This window comes from Lissotriton vulgaris, unplaced genomic scaffold (genome assembly GCF_964263255.1).
Source record: "Lissotriton vulgaris unplaced genomic scaffold, aLisVul1.2 SCAFFOLD_976, whole genome shotgun sequence".
In the NCBI taxonomy this organism is placed as follows: Eukaryota; Metazoa; Chordata; class Amphibia; order Caudata; family Salamandridae; genus Lissotriton; species Lissotriton vulgaris.
Window position 1 is genome coordinate 27,580 of NW_028250619.1, and position 21,236 is coordinate 48,815.

The following is a 21,236-nucleotide window of genomic DNA, read 5'->3' on the forward strand; positions in this document are numbered from 1 at the left end:
AAGGGGGGGACAAGGGAAAGTAATGTGCCCTGTAGATAATACATTACATACGTCTGATTCCCAAAAACGTTTCTCATGATTGATTTGAGTTTGAAAACTCACAAGTAAGAACCCAGTCAAAATAAAGACGCTAGTCGCAGAAAAATCTGTGTGTCTCTAGCCCGAAATTTGAAATAAATCGCAGAAAAGAGCGATTATTACAGTTTGACAATTTTTATTTCAAAATAAGTTTTCTATCCATCAGAAAGCTTGAAAATACTTTTACAGGGATAAGGGTTAAATTCTCCAAGTGAATAAATACAATCTAAGAGATGAAAGTCACGTCTTTCTTCTGAAACTCACAAACCCCAAACTCTTAGTCTACAGCCAAACCAGTAACTGAAGGCACTTTAATTCAGGAACAAATATGCATTTGATACATTAGGATATATTTTTATCCGCTTAATGAAGCAGAAGAAACAAACAGTTAAAAACACAAGACAGCAAAAGTAAGGTCAGTAAAATTGACTTCAGAGACAAATTAGTTTACAATACAACTCTTCATTTTTTTTACATAATTGTACATAATGTGTCACAGTAAGGGGCTACATCTTGCAGACTAACTTAGGAAAAAAAATATCAAAATACCCCAAAACCCTTGATAAGGAAAATGGTGAAGGAGAAGATCCAAGTGTGCTCCAGTATTCTTCCCGCCCTGGACTGAACCAATGGGAAGGCTTACTGACCAATGTTGAACAATCTATTACTGGTCAATGGTCCAACTTGGGCAGAAAGAGCCGGTCCCACCTTCCCTGCCTGTATCTTCGGTCCCACCCCCTGCCTGTATCATCGGTCCCACCCCCTTCTCTGTATCATCGTCCCCTCCCCCCTCTCTGTATCATCAGTCCCACCCCTCTTGCCTGTTTCATAGGTCCCACCTCTCCTGCCTGTATTATCAGTCCCACCCCCCCTGCCTGTAGCATCGGTCCCACCCCCCCTGCCTGTATCATCCTTCCCCTACTGAACGAGATATAAGGAGTGAGAAGAACTTGGCTTGAATGCCTAGTCCTAGGGATTCAAAAAACATGACTTGCGGACTCATTTTGAGTCCCAGAGCACCGGTATAGCTACATCATTTCACCCCACCAGGCGTGACGCACACTACAAAAGGGGTGGACAAACAAGAATCACTGAATACTGGTAACGGTGTCATTGTTTAGGATAAAACCTATATGAACTTAATTGGTGAAAGACCATTATCTCCGGACATAGTAACAGCAAAGATCTACGTCTTCAAAGCATGGCTGATGCAGCATATCCTAACAAGCATTGGTAAGTGAACAGGTATTTCAGCCCTAGATAAGAGCCAAAAATACTGAGTTGATTTGGTGGGAACGATGGAGACCTCAACATTACACGACAATATACAAAAAGCCCTGACGAGAGAATCACAAACTATGGCAACAAAGTAGAACAGTGATCATATTTAAAATGGTGCTTATGAGAACATCGGTGTGGTTCCAGAAGCTGTGGAATCCCCTCTACCGCTTTTCTCAAGCGGTCTCTAGCCTAATTCAACCATTCAACCGCCTGGAGCACACCTCGTAATGGAACTGCAGTCTATACATACCAGTAATAGATGCTTGGGGCAGGAATATGCGCCTCTTGGAAAGCACAAGTTGGGGTAACGGAAGACTGATTCTCACCCAGAATGGGTTCTTTTTCATCACACACAAAAAACACAGAGAGACTATGATTATCTTGAATTCTATAGAATATTAAAATATAGTACATATGTATCAAACCATCGCGTGGTTCTAAAACTATAACCTGTCACATGTTGTTAACTTGTTGAAAAGAAAATTCAGAATGGTGAAGCAATTTCATACCATAAACACAGAGTAAAGGCAGAACACTTCCATGGTACGCCAGGTGGAGGGAACTATAATGCCCAGCGAATGACCTTCAGGAGGAAATAGTGCAAAATTGTCTTGAACCTTTAAACAAGTCGGGCACTTAGCCGGTAACAAATCAGCATAAAGGAAGGTAGCTCGGATAACAGGTGCAGAATGTGCTAAAATCCACAGGTTGAGGTCAAGAAAATATTTGAATATCTTCTGTTGATTCAGGAATCCACAGCCAGACTTTACGTCACTAATGGGCTGGGAGTCCCTATGCGGCTGACGCACTAGTCCGTATTTCATCTGCGCACCATCAATCGTTATTGCATAGATGAGCTCAGGAGCGGTTCTTGGGGTCAGGTCCTTCCATTGGTGGCTTGTCGGCCTGCCCTAGACCTCTGGCGCTCAAACCGCACTGACACTATGAGGAACAGCAGCAACGTCGCACCCTGGATTCCCGCCAGCAGGAAGAAGTATTTGTTCAAAAAGCAGCGGTTGATGTTTCCTGAAGAGAAATCAAAAGAAAGGTATGATATCAAAACCAGGTGTAGATCCAGGTCAACACAGCCCTACAGAGTTATAGTCTTTGCAACTAGGCTATAGAACTGAACCTCTTCACCTGAGACTTACCCTCAGTGTTACGTGAAGGGCCTCACCCACTTATATGCTTTAGACTAGTGGTTCCCAAACTTTTTCGACCCGCGGCTCCCTTCACCCATTGCCCCTGGCTCCCCACTGTTTATTTTTGGAGGGTGCGGGAGATGTAAGCCCAGCCTAGGGAGTACCTGCATTTTTCTCCTTGAAAATAATTGGGATGAAGCTGAAGAAGGTATTATAATCATACACGCAGGGTGTTTCTTATTACTAAGGCAGCTTCTTTAATAAAATATTCCTAGTTACACTTCTTTGCCCATGCCTTTTTAGAGTACCCTCTAAAACTTTTACATCTCACTTACAGTGCTAAATAGCACCCATATGCATGTAGACCCTATTGCCAAAGTGTTCCTGCACTTAAAGAATATTTGCATGCACTTCCATTTCTACCCATGTCATACATTCCAACACACCTGTCTCAGCAGGGTGACTAACGATTTAATAAACCACATACAGCTTTATTTTTGCTGTCTCCTCCCAAAATTCCCTCCAAATCAATGCACGTAAAATAAATTCTACTGATTTTTTATTTTTTAAACGTCCCTCTTTCTTGCTTCCAAATGTTGGTATTAGGCTGTATATGGTGTTCTACTTCCCTGTGCTCAAGGACAGTCCAGGCCTGTCTGGAAATGTATGTGTACTGAAAGAAATGTGCACTGGAAGTACCTTTGATTAAAGCACAAATGTCAATACTTAATAATACTTAGGGAATTTAATAGACAAGACAACTGTACTTTCCTGATCACTTGCATTGGTGTAAAATGCATTTGAAGAAAAACGAAACTATTAACAAGTCTAACAAAATAAATCAGGCATCTTCCGCTTACTTTGGGAGTGTCGGAACGTGGGGATCAAGTGAAATATGGAAGGCATCTCCCTGGACATGCCATCAAATAAGCTTTGTTTACAGCTAAATTTATAGCTTTAGGCATGTCACTTACAAATCATCAACATCATGCATTTAAGTCTAATTAGTTTAACTGAAGCGAACAGACTCTTCAACATTAAATGCATTAAAGTGCTTGGTGCTCGGCTACCGCAGATAGTTTTGACATCTCCCCAGGGAGCCACGGCGCACAGTTTGGGAATGACTGCTTTAGACTCAGCCCTATGTGAAGGGCCTCGCCCAGTTACATATTTTAGAGTCTAGCCTAAATGAAGGGCCTCGCCCAGTTACATACTTTAGAGTCTAGCCTACATGAAGGGCCTCGCCTAGTTACATACTTTAGAGTCTAGCCTACATGAAGGGCCTCGCCTAGTTACATACTTTAGACTCAGCCCCACGTGAAGGGCCTCCCCCAGTTACATATTTTAGACACCTTCTCTATGTGAAGGGCCTCATCCATTTACAAACTTTAGACTCTACCCTACGTGAAGGGCCTCACCCAGTTACATACTTTAAACTCTACCCTACGTGAAGGGCCTCACCCAGTTACATACTTTAGACTCGAGCCAACGTGAAGGGCCTCACCCAGTAACATACTTTAGACTCTAGCCAATGTGAAGGGCCTCACCCAGTTACATACTTTAGACTCTAGCCTACGTGAAGGGCCTCACCCAGTTACATACTTTAGACTCTAGCCTACGTGAAGGGCCTCACCCAGTTACATACTTTAGACTCTAGCCAACGTGAAGGGCCTCACCCAGTTACATACTTTAGACTCTAGCCTACGTGAAGGGCCTCACCCAGTTACATACTTTAGACTCTAGCCTACGTGAAGGGCCTCACCAAGTTACATACATTGGACACTACCCTATGTGAAGGGCCTCACCCAGTTACATACATTGGACACTACCCTATGTGAAGGGCCTCGCCCAGTTACATACATTGGACACTACCCTATGTGAAGAGCCTCACCCAGTTACATACTTTAGACTCGAGCCAACGTGAAGGGCCTCACCCAGTAACATACTTTAGACACCTTCTCTATGTGAAGGGCCTCACCCAGTTACATACATTGGACACTACCCTATGTGAAGGGCCTCACCCAGTTACATACATTCTACACTACCCTATGTGAAGGGCCTCACCCAGTGACATACTTTAGACTCGAGCCAACGTGAAGGGCCTCCCCCAGTTACATACTTTAGACACCTTCTCTATGTGAAGGGCCTCACCCATTTACAAACTTTAGACTCTACCCTACGTGAAGGGCCTCACCCAGTTACATACTTTAAACTCTACCCTACGTGAAGGGCCTCACCCAGTTACATACTTTAGACTCTAGCCTACGTGAAGGGCCTCACCCAGTTACATACATTGGACACTACCCTATGTGAAGGGCCTCACCCAGTTACATACATTGGACCCTACCCTATGTGAAGGGCCTCGCCCAGTTACATACATTGGACACTACCCTATGTGAAGGGCCTCACCCAGTTACATACTTTAGACTCGAGCCAACGTGAAGGGCCTCACCCAGTTACATACATTGGACTCTACCCTACGTGAAGGGCCTCACCCAGTTACATACTTTAGACTCTAGCCAACGTGAAGGGCCTCACCCAGTTACATACTTTAGACTCTAGTCTACGTGAAGGCCCTCACCCAGTTACATACTTTAGACTCTAGCCCTACGTGAAGGGCATCACCCAGTTACATACTTTAGACTCTACCCTATGTGAAGGGCCTCACCCAGTTACATACATTGGACACTACCCTATGTGAAGGGCCTCACCCAGTTACATACATTGGACATTGCCCTACGTGAAGGGCCTCACCCAGTTACATACATTGGACACTACCCTATGTGAAGGGCCTCACCCAGTTACATACATTGGACACTACCCTACGTGAAGGGCCTCACCCAGTGACATACTTTAGACTCTAGCCCTACGTGAAGGGCCTCACCCAGTTACATACTTTAGACTCTAGCCCTACGTGAAGGGCCTCACCCAGTTACATACTTTAGACTCTACCCTACGTGAAGGGCCTCACCCAGTTACATACTTTAGACTCTAGCCCTACGTGAAGGCCCTCACCCAGTTACATACTTTAGACTCTAGCCCTACGTGAAGGGCATCACCCAGTTACATACTTTAGACTCTACCCTACGTGAAGGGCCTCACCCAGTTACATACTTTAGACTCTAGCCCTACGTGAAGGGCCTCACCCAGTTACATACTTTAGACTCTAGCCTACGTAAAGGGCCTCACCCAGTTACATACTTTAAACTCTACCCTATGTGAAGGGCCTCACCCAGTTACATACTTTAGACTCTACCCTACGTGAAGGGCCTCACCTAGTTACATACTTTAGACTCTAGCCCTACGTGAAGGCCCTCACCCAGTTACATACTTTAGACTCTAGCCCTACGTGAAGGGCCTCACCCAGTTACATACTTTAGACTCTAGCCTACGTAAAGGGCCTCACCCAGTTACATACTTTAGACTCTAGCCCTGCGTGAAGGGCCTCACCCAGTTACATACTTTAAACTCTACCCTATGTGAAGGGCCTCACCCAGTTACATACTTTAGACTCTACCCTATGTGAAGGGCCTCACCCAGTTACGTACTTTAGACTCTAGCTCTATGTGAAGGGCCTCGCCCAGTTACATACTTTAGACTCTACCCTACGTGAAGGGCCTCACCTAGTTACATACTTTAGACTCTACCCTACGTGAAGAGCCTCACCCAGTTACATTCTTTAGACTCTATCCTACGTGATTGGCCTCACCCAGTTACATACTTTAGACTCAAGCCCTATGTGAAGGGCCTCACCCAGTTACATACTTTAAACTCTACCCTACGTGAAGGGCCTCACCCAGTTACATATTTTAGACTCTACCCTACGTGAAGAGCCTCACCCAGTTACATTCTTTAGACTCTATCTTACGTGATTGGCCTCACCCAGTTACATACTTTAGACTCAAGCCCTATGTGAAGGGCCTCACCCAGTTACATACTTTAAACTCTACCCTATGTGAAGGGCCTCACCCAGTTACATACTTTAGACACCTTCTCTATGTGAAGGGCCTCACCCAGTTACATACATTGGACACTACCCTATGTGAAGGGCCTCACCCAGTTACGTACTTTAGACTCTAGCTCTATGTGAAGGGCCTCGCCCAGTTACATACTTTAGACTCTACCCTAGGTGAAGGGCCCCACCTAGTTACATACTTTAGACTCTACCCTACGTGAAGAGCCTCACCCAGTTACATTCTTTAGACTCTATCTTACGTGATTGGCCTCACCCAGTTACATACTTTAGACTCAAGCCCTATGTGAAGGGCCTCACCCAGTTACATACTTTAGACTCTAGCCCTACGTGAAGGGCCTCGCCCAGTTACATACTTCAGACTCTAGCCCTACGTGAAGGGCCTCACCCAGTTACATACTTTAGACTCAAGCCCTACGTGAAGAGCCTCACCCAGTTACATTCTTTAGACTCTATCCTACGTGATTGGCCTCACCCAGTTACATACTTTAGACTCAAGCCCTATGTGAAGGGCCTCACCCAGTTACATACTTTAAACTCTAGCCCTATGTGAAGCGCCTCACCCAGTTACATACTTTAGACTGTAGCCGGACATAGCCTTGCCTACTGCACCCATGCAGACAATGGAAGGAGTATGTACTGGTGTGCTCTGTGTAGTAGACAACAGACTGCTAGTTCTATTTAACACCTACCGCTTTAACACCATCAATTAACAATTTACTTCAAGTAAAACAAACCCTATTGGGGATACAGGTTAACGGCATTTGAGAGCAGCCTGCCTTCCATACTCCAAAAGATAACTTAGTGTAAGTCAGACCATCCTTCCCAAGGTTGTTTCAAGTAAGGGCTCCCAAGATGTTCCCAGATTACACATTACGAAAGTGGCCCTGAAGATGGAAGGTTAAGCGTCCATTAGTAAATGTGCTCTAAGTGTCGTTACAATGTCACGAACAATAGCACATGGCCCGCTTCCAGCCGCCATGGCCAGCAGCGCACTTCAGCGTATTATTAGCGGAGGCAGGGAAAGCGATCCATCAGAAGCACTTCTTGCGAGCGGTGCAGACTCCGCGCACGCAGGCTGTGCATGCAGCGGCCTTCATTAGGCAAAGTTAGGGGCAACTGTATTAAATTATATTAAAAGCAATTGAATAGAACTCCTCTTATCCCAGCATTTAAAACAGTGTACATTTGAAATACCATTCACTACATGGATGGGAATTATTTAAAAAGCACTAATTTCCCATTACTGGGTGTCATGATAATTATATGAAAATGTTACTTTTGTCTTGCAGGAACAGCGGAATCATTTCAAGTGCTGCATTAAAATTTAAAGTTCGAACACCTATGTTGAAAAACAACACAGTCAACTTCAGGAGCCTGCATTAAAAAAGGCGGACAGAATCCTCTGAGCGCTCCCTGCCGGCCGAGCACATGCACTGGTTGCATCCGTCTCCGCCAAAGAAATCACAATGCAGCCCTGCTGGTCTCATAACAGAGACACACAGACGGCTGCTTTACATACCCTGAGATGCCATTACGAGACTACGGGCCTTGGTGGACAGGTTACTCCGTCACAACGATGACAGATATTCAGTCAGTTCAAATATAAATCCCATAGGATATAATGGGATTTATTTCTCGTCGGACAGGACATCCGTCACCATAGCGATGAGTAACCCGCCCGCCAAGATCTAAATCAGGGCCTATGTGTTTGAAGCATTGATGTTTGTCAAGTCCGTTACTGCAGCTAAATGGTTCATCCAATAATAAACTTTAAACACTATCATAAGCACCGCCTCTCAAGCAATATACGCCAATCAGTTCGAAATGTCAGGACGTCACAAGTCTGGGCGGAGGAGGACGTAAGGCCACTTCATGAACTCCTCCTATGTTCAGTTTCCTGGTAAGTGACTGGAAAGGTCTTGGTGCCAGTCAAATGTTTCAATTGAGGCGATAGCCGGATTGTGACCACTCTGCATCATGTATCACAATCAGTTTATTTTGTGAGGGAATAGTTATTTCACCAATCCTGCTTGTGAAATGAGTAGCCGTAGGAAAGTGGCCTTGGAGGGACCATTTTGTCAGAGATTCCCCTTAGGGTCCTTGGCTCACCGCTGGTAGCCAAGTCAGAGCAGCAAGGCAAGTCCCTGAGATAACCTCAGGAGGCGCTCCACGCTACACACCACCACAGTTTCAGCAAAAAGGGTGGCTGAAGATTGCCTTCTTTGGTGCAGTCCCCACCAGTCCTGGGGTGATCACCCAATAGGAGTGATGGACCTGGGTGTCCTCGAAGCTAGCTCTGCGGGGTCTTGGGTCTTAGCTTTACTTGTGCCTTCTGTGTTTTGGTGAGGTGGGAGGCGTGGTCTACACCAGGGAAATTTAAATAACTATTTTTCACTGTGTTAGTATGTTCAATGCATTCTAAGCAGGGAATTAGCCCAAAAGCACTAAATGGAAGCACACATCCAAATCCTCATGTTTTCCAAAGAATCTTGAAGTAATCAGAAAGAAGCTGGAACTGTAGATTCTTAAGTTACTTTATTTAAGTTGAGATGTTAAGAAATAAGTAATAATGACAACCCCATCAGGAGCAGCTGTCCTGCTGCTCAGCCCTCACCCAACTGACATTCACAAACCACTCGCATTCCACCCATCCAACATTCCACATCTCATGCATTCAAACTGAGCAGCAGGAAGATACAAGATACAACAAATATCTTGTATGTATGTATGTTAAATATAAAGAGACCAAACTGTACCAGGGAACACCCCCCCCCCCCCCCCCCCGAAGCTATGCCCTACTCCCAAGGGTAGGTGAACACTCTGAGGGCTTCCCTGAATTCTTCTCTTGCTCTGGAGCAAAATATAAGCAGCTGTATATGAAAAAGAGACAGAGCATTCAGACTAAATTAATGGCCCAAATATAAAATACACTTTCACATTTGGCAAGCACTTATTTCTTCAGGAGAACACCCAGAACCGCCTCGTCTAGCTCCAGGAATAATGGCTCTAAAGCAATAGATTAGAGGGGCAGCTCATATCGATGCGAGCGGATCATTCATTACCATTCAGGCTAACCTGATAAAAAGCCTGCAGGGATTCACGCTCAGCGGCTGAAATAATAAGATATTGAAGTATTCACAGAGCGCGCGGCATCTGCTTAGCTTTGATTGGCAGCTGTGGACTATGCAGGACGAGCTCTGCAAATGAATGACGCTCGGAGCAGTGGACAGGCGCTATCCTGGGGCGCTATCCTGGGGCGCTCTCTGCAGTTGGGAGAGTTGTAGGATTAAACCACCACCTCCTAAACAACAAACTCCTAAACCACGAATGCTGAACCACGAATAATTCTAAACCACTACATTTTTTAACTACGACTTCCTGAACCACGAAAATATACAACTTGCTAATTACCAGATGATACCACTCAGTGCTTTCCTGTACTATTTACAAAGCACACCTGTCCAGTCACTCGGCGCAACTACACGTAGACGTGCTTCAGTGAGTCGACTTCGTCAACTGTAAAGAAATGTCTAGCCCTGGCCAATGAACTCCGCTCTCGGAGTTTGCGGAGATTTGTTAACTACGCATTCCATGAAAAACACAAAGTCCGCTCCTCCACGTACGGAGCCGGCTTCTAAACTGCACACACAAATGCTTTGATAATATTTTACATGCTAAAAAGCATATAACCAATTCACAAAAGTGAACTTTGAAATTGAAATATCAGGCAATGAGAGAGGTGATGATTTAGGGGTCCCTCCTAACCTTGACTCGTGAGGGACATCTAGCAACGACTAGCGGAACTGCAGCTTGATGTCATAATTTCAATGCTTTTGCATTTGACTCCGCCTCCTCATCTTCCTCGCCAGCAGTGACCCTCTGCTGGCTGACCAGGGTGGGCAAGGAGAGGCACGACGGAGGTCACAGCGGAACTTGGATGAAGTCTGAAGGGAGGTGGCAGTCACCAAGCGGTTTTCTGTTTTAGATTTCGCTTTTCCCACGACACCTTCCCCAACCATGGGGCTGAGACGTTTATGTCAATGCCATCAAAGCAAAACAAGCGTCTGAAAACCCTGGACAAGAGGCTGCGAGTGTGGACAGGAGGTGCTGGACGCAAAGGGGGTGAAGGGTCACAGAGGGGAGGCGGTGGGCACAGATGGGAGGAGGCGGTTGCAGAAGGGAGGAGGCGGTTCCTGAGGGGAGGAGGTGAGTGCAGAGGAGAGGAGGCAGGCGCAGAGGAAAGGAGCCGAGGGGAGGAGGTGGGCGCAGAGGAGAGGAGAAGAGGCGGCAGGCGCAGAGAGGAGGCGGCAGGCGCAGAGGAGTGGAGGAGGCGGGCCCAGAGGAGAGGAGAGGCGGGCCCAGAGGAGAGGAGGCGGGCCCAGAGGAGAGGAGGAGGCGGGCCCAGAGGAGAGGAGGAGGCGGGCGCAGAGGAGAGGAGGTGGTGGGCGCAGAGGAGAGGACGTGGCGGGCGCAGAGGAGAGGAGGCGGCGGGTCAAGAGAGGAGGCGGTGGGTCCAGAGGGGAGGCGGCGGGTCCAGAGGGGAGGCGGCGGGTCCAGAGGGGAGGCGGCGGGCCCAGAGGGGAGAAGGCGGGCCCAGAGGGGAGCAGAGGGGAGGTGGCGGGCGCAGAGGGGAGGCGGTGGTCGCAGGTGGGAGGGGGCGGGTGCAGATGGGAGGCGATGGGTGCACGGGGGCAGTGGGTGCACAGGGGCAGTGGGCGCACGGGGGAGGTGGTGGGCTCACGGGGGAGGTGGTGGGCTCACGGGGGAGGTGGTGGGCTCACGGGTGAGGCAGTGGGAGCAGAGGGGAGGCGGCGGTCGCAGGTGGGAGGCGGCGGTCGCAGGTGGGAGGCGGCGAGTGCAGGTGGGAGGCGATGGGCTCACGGGGGAGGTGGTGAGTGCACAGGGAAGGTGGCAGGTGAAAAGGGGAGGAGTCAGGCTCAGAGGGGAGGCGGCAGGTGCAGAGGGGAGGCGGCAGGCGCAGAGGGGAGGCGGCAGGCGCAGAGGGGAGGCGGCAGGCGCAGGGGTGGCTGCGGGCGCAGAGGGGAGGCTGCGGGCGCAGAGGGGAGGCGGCGGACGCAGAGGGGAGGAGGCGGGGGCAGAGGGGAGGCGGCGGAGGCGGACGCAGAGGGGAGGAGGTTGACCCAGAGGGGAAGAGGTGGACGCAGAGGGGAGGAGGTGGACGCAGAGGGGAGGCCCTGGGCTGAAAGGGGAAGCGGGGGTGCAGAGGGGAGGCCCTGGGCCTACAGGGGAGGCAGCAGCCACATAGGTGGGAGGTGGTGGGTGCAGATCGGAGATGGTGGGCACATAAGGGAGGTAGCGGGTGCATAGGGGAGGCCCTTGGCGTAGAGGAGAGGCAGTGGGCACAGAGAGAGAGCAGCGGGTGCGCAGGGGAGGCCCTGGGAGCAGAAGAGAGGCCCTACATGCAGGATGAAGGACATGGGTACACAGGGGAGGACCTGGGAGCAGAAGAGATGCCCTACGTGCAGGACGAAGGGTGTGGGTGCACAGGGGAGGCCCTGGGAGCAGGAGAGAGGCCTTACGTGCAGGGCGAAGGGCGTGGGTGCACAGAGGAGGCCCTGGGAGCAGAAGAGAGGACCTACATGCACGAAGGGTGTGGGTGCACAGGGGTAGCTGTGGGTGCACAGAGGATACAGTAGGTTTAGAGGGGAGGCAATGGGTATTATGGGGAGGGTGTGAGTGGCGGCAGCAGGCACACAGGCGAGGGAGCCATAATTTCCTATGGGGGCAGACACACATTATGCGGGTCCTTACCGTAACTAGTTCTCAACAGCTACAAACTTATCTACCAGAGGGTGGATACTCCATGTATCTGAACCAGTCCATGGCAGATTTTAGAAAAAGAAAAAGCATCTCTACTCCTCAGCTGCACAGGCACACTCCATGTTGGGTTTCTCTGGAGCTCCTTCCTCAGCACCAGAATTCCTGACTCCATTTCATTTAACCCGCAGAGCCTGCAGTGAGCAGAGTGTTCAATGTTTGAATGATCACACAACAGGGGCCACTGGCTAGCATTGTAAAGCCACTGACATCAGATGCCTTCTCAGTCTTGGCTCCTGGCCATGGTGCAGGCCCGCACCCTTCGGAGGCTGGCGCACAGCCCACGCCCTCATTACTCCATCCTTTCTCCTCACACCCTCAGAATTGTGCAGTTTCCTCACATCTCAAGGACCTACAATTTCCAAGCACAACTATTTAGAGGAATAGGATCATTTTAATAGCGATTAATGCCCTCATACGTGAGGTCTCTTGACATCCACCTAGCTCTGCCACGTGCCCAGTGATATAAAGTGGTCCACCTGTGCCATCATGTCCACTGGCATGAAGTAGTCCAGTTCAGCCGCCGTGTCCACTGGCATGAAATAGTTCCGTTTGTATGTGTCCACTGATATAAAGCAGTTCAGTTCTGAAACCGTGCCCCCTGGCATTAAGTAGCCCAGCACCGCCTTGTGCCCAGTTATATAAAGTAGTCCAGCTCTGCAGCGTGACTGTTGGACCTGGTCCTTTCTGCAGGGTCACCCCCAAACATTTTGTCTTCGTCTTACCCTTTTTGTTGAATTTGTTAGCTTTAGGACTCCGGGCACTTTGCCACTGCTAACCAATGCTAAAGTGCATGTGCTCTCTGCTTAAAACATGGTAACATTGGCTTATCCACAATTGGAATATTGAATTTATTTACAAGTCCCTAGTAAAGTGCACTACATGGGCCCAGGGTCTGCAAATTAAATGCTACTAGTGGGCCTGCAGCGCTGTTTGTGCCACCCTCCAGAGTAGCTCTTTCAACCTGGCAAAGGCCTGCCACTGTAAAGCCTGTGTGTGCAGTTTTAAACCACCATTTCGGCCTGGCAAGTTAGCCCACTTGCCAGACCCAAACCTTCCTACTAATACCGATAAGTCATCCCTAAAGTAGGCCCTAGACCACCCCAAGGGCAGGGGGCAGTGTATTTAAAAAGTGGGACATGTACTTTTAAGTTTTACATGTCCAGATCGTGAACAACTCTAACATTCGTTTTTCACTATGGCATGGCCTATTTTTCCCATAGGTTAACAATGGGATTAGCTTATTACATCTTCTAAATTTAATTTCCAATTGGGACAAACTGGATAGTTCGGGTCTGGTGTTCCTAGACTCACAACTTAAAAACCAACTTATGGTAAAGTCGGATTTTAAATTGCTAGTCTGAAAATTCCACTTTTAGCAAGTTAGCATTTTCTATCTTTAATTATTCTGTGCCTCTGCCTGTCTCTAAATACACGTCTGGGGTGGGTAACAGCTGGGCTTTGTGCATGCCCGCTAGAAGTCCCACATAAAGGGAACGGAGGTGTGCCTCGTCCTGAAGGAGCACCAGCTCCGAAACATGTCGACGCACACCAGAGGTACTGTCCATAATCACGACAGTTAACTACCTCAACCTGCACTTCTTTTACCAGTACCAGCCCGAGGTTGAATAAAAAATTTTCTCTGACACCTACGAGCCAGGTACTTTTTAACCTTCACCACATCCCACCACTCACATTTTTATAAAATACCCAACCACTTCCACCACACGCACCACACATAGTCTCAACTAAAGGTGCTCCCGCGTAGTCGTAGGTCGCAGCACGCCACATCCCGTTAGAGGGGTGCGAAGGCCCCAATGATGAAGCATGACACCAAGGGGCCTGTTGGTGTGTGAGGGGTATTTTACAAAACACTGAATGTCCCCGCATCTGTGGTCGACATTCCCCTTGTCCACAGTGAGTAGGATTCTTTTTGTTTATGTAACAGTGCCCGTGGAGTAGGAATCCTAACTCTCCACTCTACCTCCCTTCTGTTGTTAATTTTGGCATCCAAATTGTGCCAGCCTCAAATCTGAGGGTACCGGCTTGGTAAACACAAACGTGGAGCACTGTGAGAACCAGTACATTGTTGGTCAAGAATACGGGCCTTCTTCTGCCTCGATCACTCTGAGCATGACCAAAGTGTGTTTGTGGGGTGGGAGGAGGGCACACGGTCATGTGTCCGTTCTGCTTTGGAGCCGTGGATAGGAGCACAGGCTTGGGAGGAGGATCGCATACATGTTGGTGATTTTACTTGAGAAAAGTGCTTCCTGAAAGTATAGTTTGCTGATCGGTTCAAGGTGCATTCTGGTCCACTGCGCGTTGTAATAGAGTAGATGCATCTGTAGGAAAGGGCATGGATACAGAGTGGGCAGCAGGATGGTGAAGCACAAGGGCAATTTAGGATAACTGGCCAGGCGAGCAGAAGTGTGAGGGGTGCCAGGTGAGGGAAGACTGCACACCGGGGGTAGGTAGAGAAAAGGTCTGCACGCGGGAGACGACTTTATATTGGGAGCAGACACAACTGAACAAGAGGGGCTTGTGGAGTTGGCTGTCCTGCAAGGGAGGAGATTACAGGAGAACATGGACATGGAAATCAACTTCTTCACTCACTAGGAAACAATGACTAGTTAGTTGTTCAATGCTGACTGAAGTTCATGAACCTCTATTGAACAGGTCACTGTGTCTCCCCCTCACAGACTGAAGCAGGAAGCCACACCTACTCAGTAAGATCAAGGCCCAATGATGGCCTTCACTGAAGCCAAGCTCCAGACCAATCACCGATGGACTCGACAAACATGGCCAAGCTACCTTTGCTCTTAAAGGGCCAGCAAAGATGGACACTCAGACCAAATAAACCACATGAGCCATTGAAGCTGGTCTAAGAGCCTTCAGTTGATTCTTCACTGAAAATCAAACAAAGCTTTGAATTGTCACAGCTTGTCTAAATAACACGCACGTTTTGAATCTGTGCTTGGGAAGTGGCAAGCATGTTACAAGAATGTTACACAATTGTTAATAAAAAGATTGCTAAAATATAAAAAGATAGGCCAGTGACAGGAGCAAACAATGAGAGGGAAGGGTGAGGCAGAGTGAGAAGGAGCAGCATGAAGCAAGTGGAGCATTAGGTGCAGTTGAAAGCTACTCACAAGAGAACGCGCTGGCCCAAAATAAGACTGTGAGGGGTACAAGTGAAAGGTCTTATGTAAAGGAGGGTGTGCTTAGAACTGTGGGAATGATTGTGGAAAGGGCTGGGCGCCACTTGGGACATATCCTAGTACATCAAAGAAGCGCGCGGAGCTGCAGGTACCATCACCAGCAGCTCCGTTCATCTGCCTTTAGGAGCAGGTGCGACGCTGAAGAACACTCAGGAAGTATTCGACTCTGGAAGAGTTCCTCATCATTAGAATAAAAGAGCATGAAACGTTATGCATCGTATATGAGGAATGAGGCGTTGGTTGATGTAAACTCATGGAGGCCAAAACGTTAGGGGTCCCCAGGGAGTTGGGTCACTGTTGTAAAGAGGGCGACCTTGCATGGTGGGGGTGAAGGACAGAGTCAATGCTGTCACTCATCTACTCAAGAATGCAGAGTGGCTTGAGTGCTTTTGAAGAGTGAGAGCAGCGCTTGTGCACTCAAACCTGGTACCTCCCTCTCTCTGTAGGATCAGTTGAGACTGAAGCCCCCAGTGCAGAAAAGGATCTGAAAACCGGTGGTCTATGGAATACTGCCACATGGAGGGGAGTGAAGGACGTCCACTTACTACAGATTACTTACATTTCAAGAGAGGGAGCAAGTGTGCTGCAATCTACACAATTTAGGGAGCACTGCAACTATTTAATCCAGTAGCCAGCAGCAGAAAGTCTTATAACAGGCTGCTCACAGTAAAAAGTCACAATGACAAGCGCATCACTTTTGGTGAACGGTCTAGAACTCCACGAGCGGAGCAAGGCACAGAATGAGCACAGTGCCTGACACGTGCCCTTTACAGGAAAACATAGGAGTTCGACCACAATAATGAAATGAGTCGGATAGCTCGTGACCAGTGCACAAATAGACTTTAGACCCTACAGACGCCACCAGTGGCTTAAAGATGGTCGCCATGGACGACCACGATGTAACCTGGTCTGTGACCATAAAGCTTGCAAAGATCCTTGCCGGTTCAGATCTTTTTTGAGGGGCATGGGGTAGTTTTATACAGCGCAAGCTTGACCCGAAGGTATCTGGTATCAGAGCGCTGTACATGAGCACCAGTTGTGTTACATAAGGACACATTGCATCGTTGCCAAGACTCGAACCCGGTTCCCCAGATTTGAGGTCGGCCATCCTAGCCATTACGCCACATCCTATCCCACATTACAGATCATTAACGTTGACATTACACTCAACACTTTTGCATGGAAGAGAGGTCAGAAGCATTTGCAAGCCCTGCCCGCTTCCTCTCTGGCATCCAAAGGTAGGCAAGGGTGAGGAGAATGACGTGGTATGATCAGTCGAAGCCTGTATCTAGCCATCATTCACTGGTAAGCTAAATCCAAGGAGAGATGTCCTCCAGACTTCCTTTAGGTAAAGATATCCCCCATAAGAGCAGGCCAAGAGGAACTAGTGGTGGAAAAGATGCATACTGTGGTATACTGAACAATGTTTTAAGTGATATTTGGCTCACAAATAACAGTTTAGAAAGTGAAAGTAAAGTAAATAGAAAGGGAAAGGCAAAATCAATAACATTTTGTGAAAGAAAGGTGAAATGAGTTCTGTTGGGTAGTAATTGAAGCCACGATTCAATCCACTGCTGCTACTCACTCACCAGAGTCCTCATGGCTACTCATCCATCCGATGGCGTTGATGGACACCAGCGCCAGGAGCCCAGAGCCCACGAAGGAGCCGACACCAGAAAAGAAGAAGAAGAGGCCCATGATGGCGCTCTGCATGCACTTGGGAGCTGCTGAATAGGCAAACTCAAGACCTGGAGAAGGAGAAAAGAAAAGAGAAACACAGGTCAGATGGGAATGCACCATCAGGGTCTCTCAACAACACAGGAACATTATGGAATGGATTGCTGTGAGGTGAGTACAGAGCTGAGCTGTAGAACACTGGAAAACCTACCCACAAACCAATCACTCCTGACTCCTGATGTATAAATCATGTTGTAGTGACTAACAATGCAGCCCTTGCGATATATAGCAGGACAGGAACGTATCTCCTCATACACATCCTGGGGCTACTGTGATGCCCGGCGAGACTTTGCAAAATGCACCCTAATGATCCAGTACAAGAAAAGCCAAACCGTAAATGAATAGATTGATGGAGAGCGTCTCTAAACATTAATGATGGAAACAATCTCAATGACATTGAATTACTACCATTAAAATACCTCAAACGTGATTGCGACGATTACTACTAAGATCCTTAAACCATCATCATAAAATGAAATAAAATCAAAAAGAAATGGAACGAACCAAGATAAAAGCTAAGCCTATCCTACATCTTGAACATAAACATAATGCTTATTGTCAATATTAAAACAAAGCCTTAGCTTTACCACAGCTGTGAGTTTAAGGCTAGAGCTCACCTTAATACAAGTATCTCTAGACTAAGACGAATACTATCCTATGCCGCTCCTCCTTACTGACCCTAAAACTAACCACAGCTGTGAGCCTATAGCTCACCTTAAAACGAGTATCTCTAGACTGAGACGAATACTATCCTATGCCGCTGCCTCCTTACTGACCCCAAAACTAACCCCAGCTGTGAGTTTAAGGCTAGAGCTCACCTTAAAACGAGTATCGCTAGACTGAGATGAATACTATCCTAAGCCACTCCTCCTTACTGACCCCAAAACTAACCCCAGCTGTGAGTTTAAGGCTAGAGCTCACTTTAAAACGAGTATCGCTAGACTGATACGAACACTATCCTAAGCCACTCCTCCTTACTGACCCCAAAACTAACCCCAGCTGTGAGTTTAAGGCTAGAGCTCACTTTAAAACGAGTATCGCTAGACCGAGACGAATACTATCCTAAGCCACTCCTCCTTACTGACCCCAAAACTAACCACAGCTGTGAGGCTAGAGCTCACCTTAAAACGAGTATCGCTAGACTGATACGAACACTATCCTAAGCCGCTCCTCCTTACTGACCCTAAAACTAACCACAGCTGTGAGTTGAAGGCTAGAGCTCACCTTAAAACGAGGATCGCTAGACTGAGACGAATTGTATCCTAAGCCGCTCCTCCTTACTGACCCTAAAACTAACCACAGCTGTGAGTTGAAGGCTATAGCTCACCTTAAAACGAGGATCGCTAGACTGAGACGAATTGTATCCTAAGCCGCTCCTCCTTACTGACCCTAAAACTAACCACAGCTGTGAGTTGAAGGCTAGAACTCACCTTAAAACGAGGATCGCTAGACTGAGACGAATTGTATCCTAAGCCACTCCTCCTTACTGACCCCAAAACTAACCCCAGCTGTGAGTTTAAGGCTAGAGCTCACCTTAAAACGGGTATCGCTAGACCGAGACGAATACTATCCTAAGCCACTCCTCCTTACTGACCCCAAAACTAACCCCAGCTGTGAGTTTAAGGCTAGAGCTCACTTTAAAACTTGTATCGCTAGACCGAGACGAATACTATCCTAAGCCACTCCTCCTTACTGACCCCAAAACTAACCACAGCTGTGAGGCTAGAGCTCACTTTAAAACGAGTATCGCTAGACAGACGAATACTATCCTAAGCCACAGCCTCCTTACTAACCCTAAAACTAACCACAGCTGTGAGTTTAAGGATAGAGCTCACCTTAAAACGAGTATCGCTAGACTGAGACGAATTGTATCCTAAGCCGCTCCTCCTTACTGACCCCAAAACTAACCACAGCTGTGAGTTGAAGGCTAGAGCTCACCTTAAAACGAGTATCGCTAGACTGAGACGAATTGTATCCTAAGCCGCTCCTCCTTACTGACCCCAAAACTAACCACAGCTGTGAGTTGAAGGCTAGAGCTCACCTTAAAACGAGGATCGCTAGACTGAGACGAATTGTATCCTAAGCCGCTCCTCCTTACTGACCCTAAAACTAACCACAGCTGTGAGTTGAAGGCTATAGCTCACCTTAAAACGAGGATCGCTAGACTGAGACGAATTGTATCCTAAGCCGCTCCTCCTTACTGACCCTAAAACTAACCACAGCTGTGAGTTGAAGGCTATAGCTCACCTTAAAACGAGGATCGCTAGACAGACGAATTGTATCCTAAGCCGCTCCTCCTTACTGACCCTAAAACTAACCACAGCTGTGAGTTGAAGGCTAGAGCTCACCTTAAAACGAGGATCGCTAGACTGAGACGAATTGTATCCTAAGCCGCTCCTCCTTACTGACCCTAAAACTAACCACAGCTGTGAGTTGAAGGCTATAGCTCACCTTAAAACGAGGATCGCTAGACTGAGACGAATTGTATCCTAAGCCGCTCCTCCTTACTGACCCTAAAACTAACCACAGCTGTGAGTTGAAGGCTAGAGCTCACCTTAAAACGAGGATCGCTAGACTGAGACGAATTGTATCCTAAGCCGCTCCTCCTTACTGACCCTAAAACTAACCCTATTGATAAAGGAAACAGTTTACATGTCAGAAGTTTAATTAAGGTGCATTCAAAGGCACAAAATATACAAAAGGTCAAGAAAATCATGTAGGAAGAGCCATTCTAAATGAACATTTCAAAATGTAAGTATATTAACTGTACGTATTCAGCCACAGGAATCTATTGCACATAAATAAGACTTCCATTAGTTTAGGGCTTATCCTGTATCCCTGCACATCCCTTTCAACAATAACTGCTACAACCCCATTCGACCAGAACGTTGTCTTTGGGTCTGGCCTTGGAGCAGCTTCAGCTGTCTCAGCAGACTATTGAATCTTTTTAAAGTCTATGTATAGAGGAGCTTCTGGTCAGCGGGCTTCCTCCACTGGTCTGCTCAACCCTCAATCAGCTTACGTCACGGGGGAATGAGTATGCCCACTTGACCTATTGGGTGGGTCCCCTCACTTTAGAATACTGCAGAAAGGCCTGTGTACTGTTCACATCCACTGAAAAGCACTTCCTTTCTCTTCATTGACAAAGCTGCAGGAGTGCTTATTTCATATTTTATATTAACTTTAAACAGTGGTTATGTATTTGGCCTGTACACTGGGTACTCCATTAATTGGTGATTTATCAGTTTCTTTAAGTGACATTGTAACGCTGTCGCGGTCTTCAATTTGAATGCTTGGTTATGTGATGATTTGTTCGTCTTCTTCATAATAATAAAATTACTGGCACAAATGAAATAATTTCTTTAAAATATTACTGGTAAAACGGCTCCATCAGTCAATGATGGTTCCTTGCATTTTGTTTATTGCAAGCATGAGACTGCCACTTTTAGGTGGCTGCATGGCTTCTATTTTTATTTTGCTGTATAAGCCAGAAATACAAACTGAAATAACCATCACACAAGTTTCAAAATGCTGTACCCTTTAGCTTTGCTAATGCTTGTTTTAACAGTTTTATCCTGAAGCTTATGAAGAGGCTAACCACAATCGGACCGGCCATTCTGGCCGCTGGGCAAATCCTAGGAGGCGAGAGTTGCTCCCCACCCGTCAGAGGGTAGGAGCAGCCTGCCTTTAAATCATTTAAACTCTGCATGTCCTGAGACGCTGAAACAATTAAAGAAACTCCCAGACTATAGTCTCATGGCTCGCTGCAGGTCTATAACGAAGGTGAGGGCCTTTAATAACGGGTATAGCCTGAAGCAGAAGGGCTTTAAGGCTAGTAGAACATTCCTGCCACTAAGGGTAGAAGGCTCTTGTAATGGGGGAACAATAATACAAACACTGGATTGTTGGAGCAGAAGGCTTATATTAGACCAGTATATCTTATCAGCTTATATCAGACGCTCGAAG

At 47.4% G+C, this 21,236-nt stretch overlaps 1 protein-coding gene across 1 annotated transcript in view; it reads right to left on the reverse strand.

The window, feature by feature from the left end:
• Positions 1-205: 205 nt before the first annotated feature.
• The window catches only part of LOC147663181 (solute carrier family 15 member 4-like), a 316,719-nt gene continuing 295,688 nt past the window's right edge, over positions 206-21,236 (reverse strand). The window contains exons 7-8 of the mRNA XM_086950612.1: positions 17,123-17,281; positions 206-2,385 (exon numbers count right to left, since the gene is read on the reverse strand). Of these exons, the coding sequence (XP_086806738.1) occupies positions 2,237-2,385; positions 17,123-17,281 (308 nt within the window). The 3' untranslated portion in view covers positions 206-2,236. The remainder of the gene's footprint in view (positions 2,386-17,122; positions 17,282-21,236) is intronic.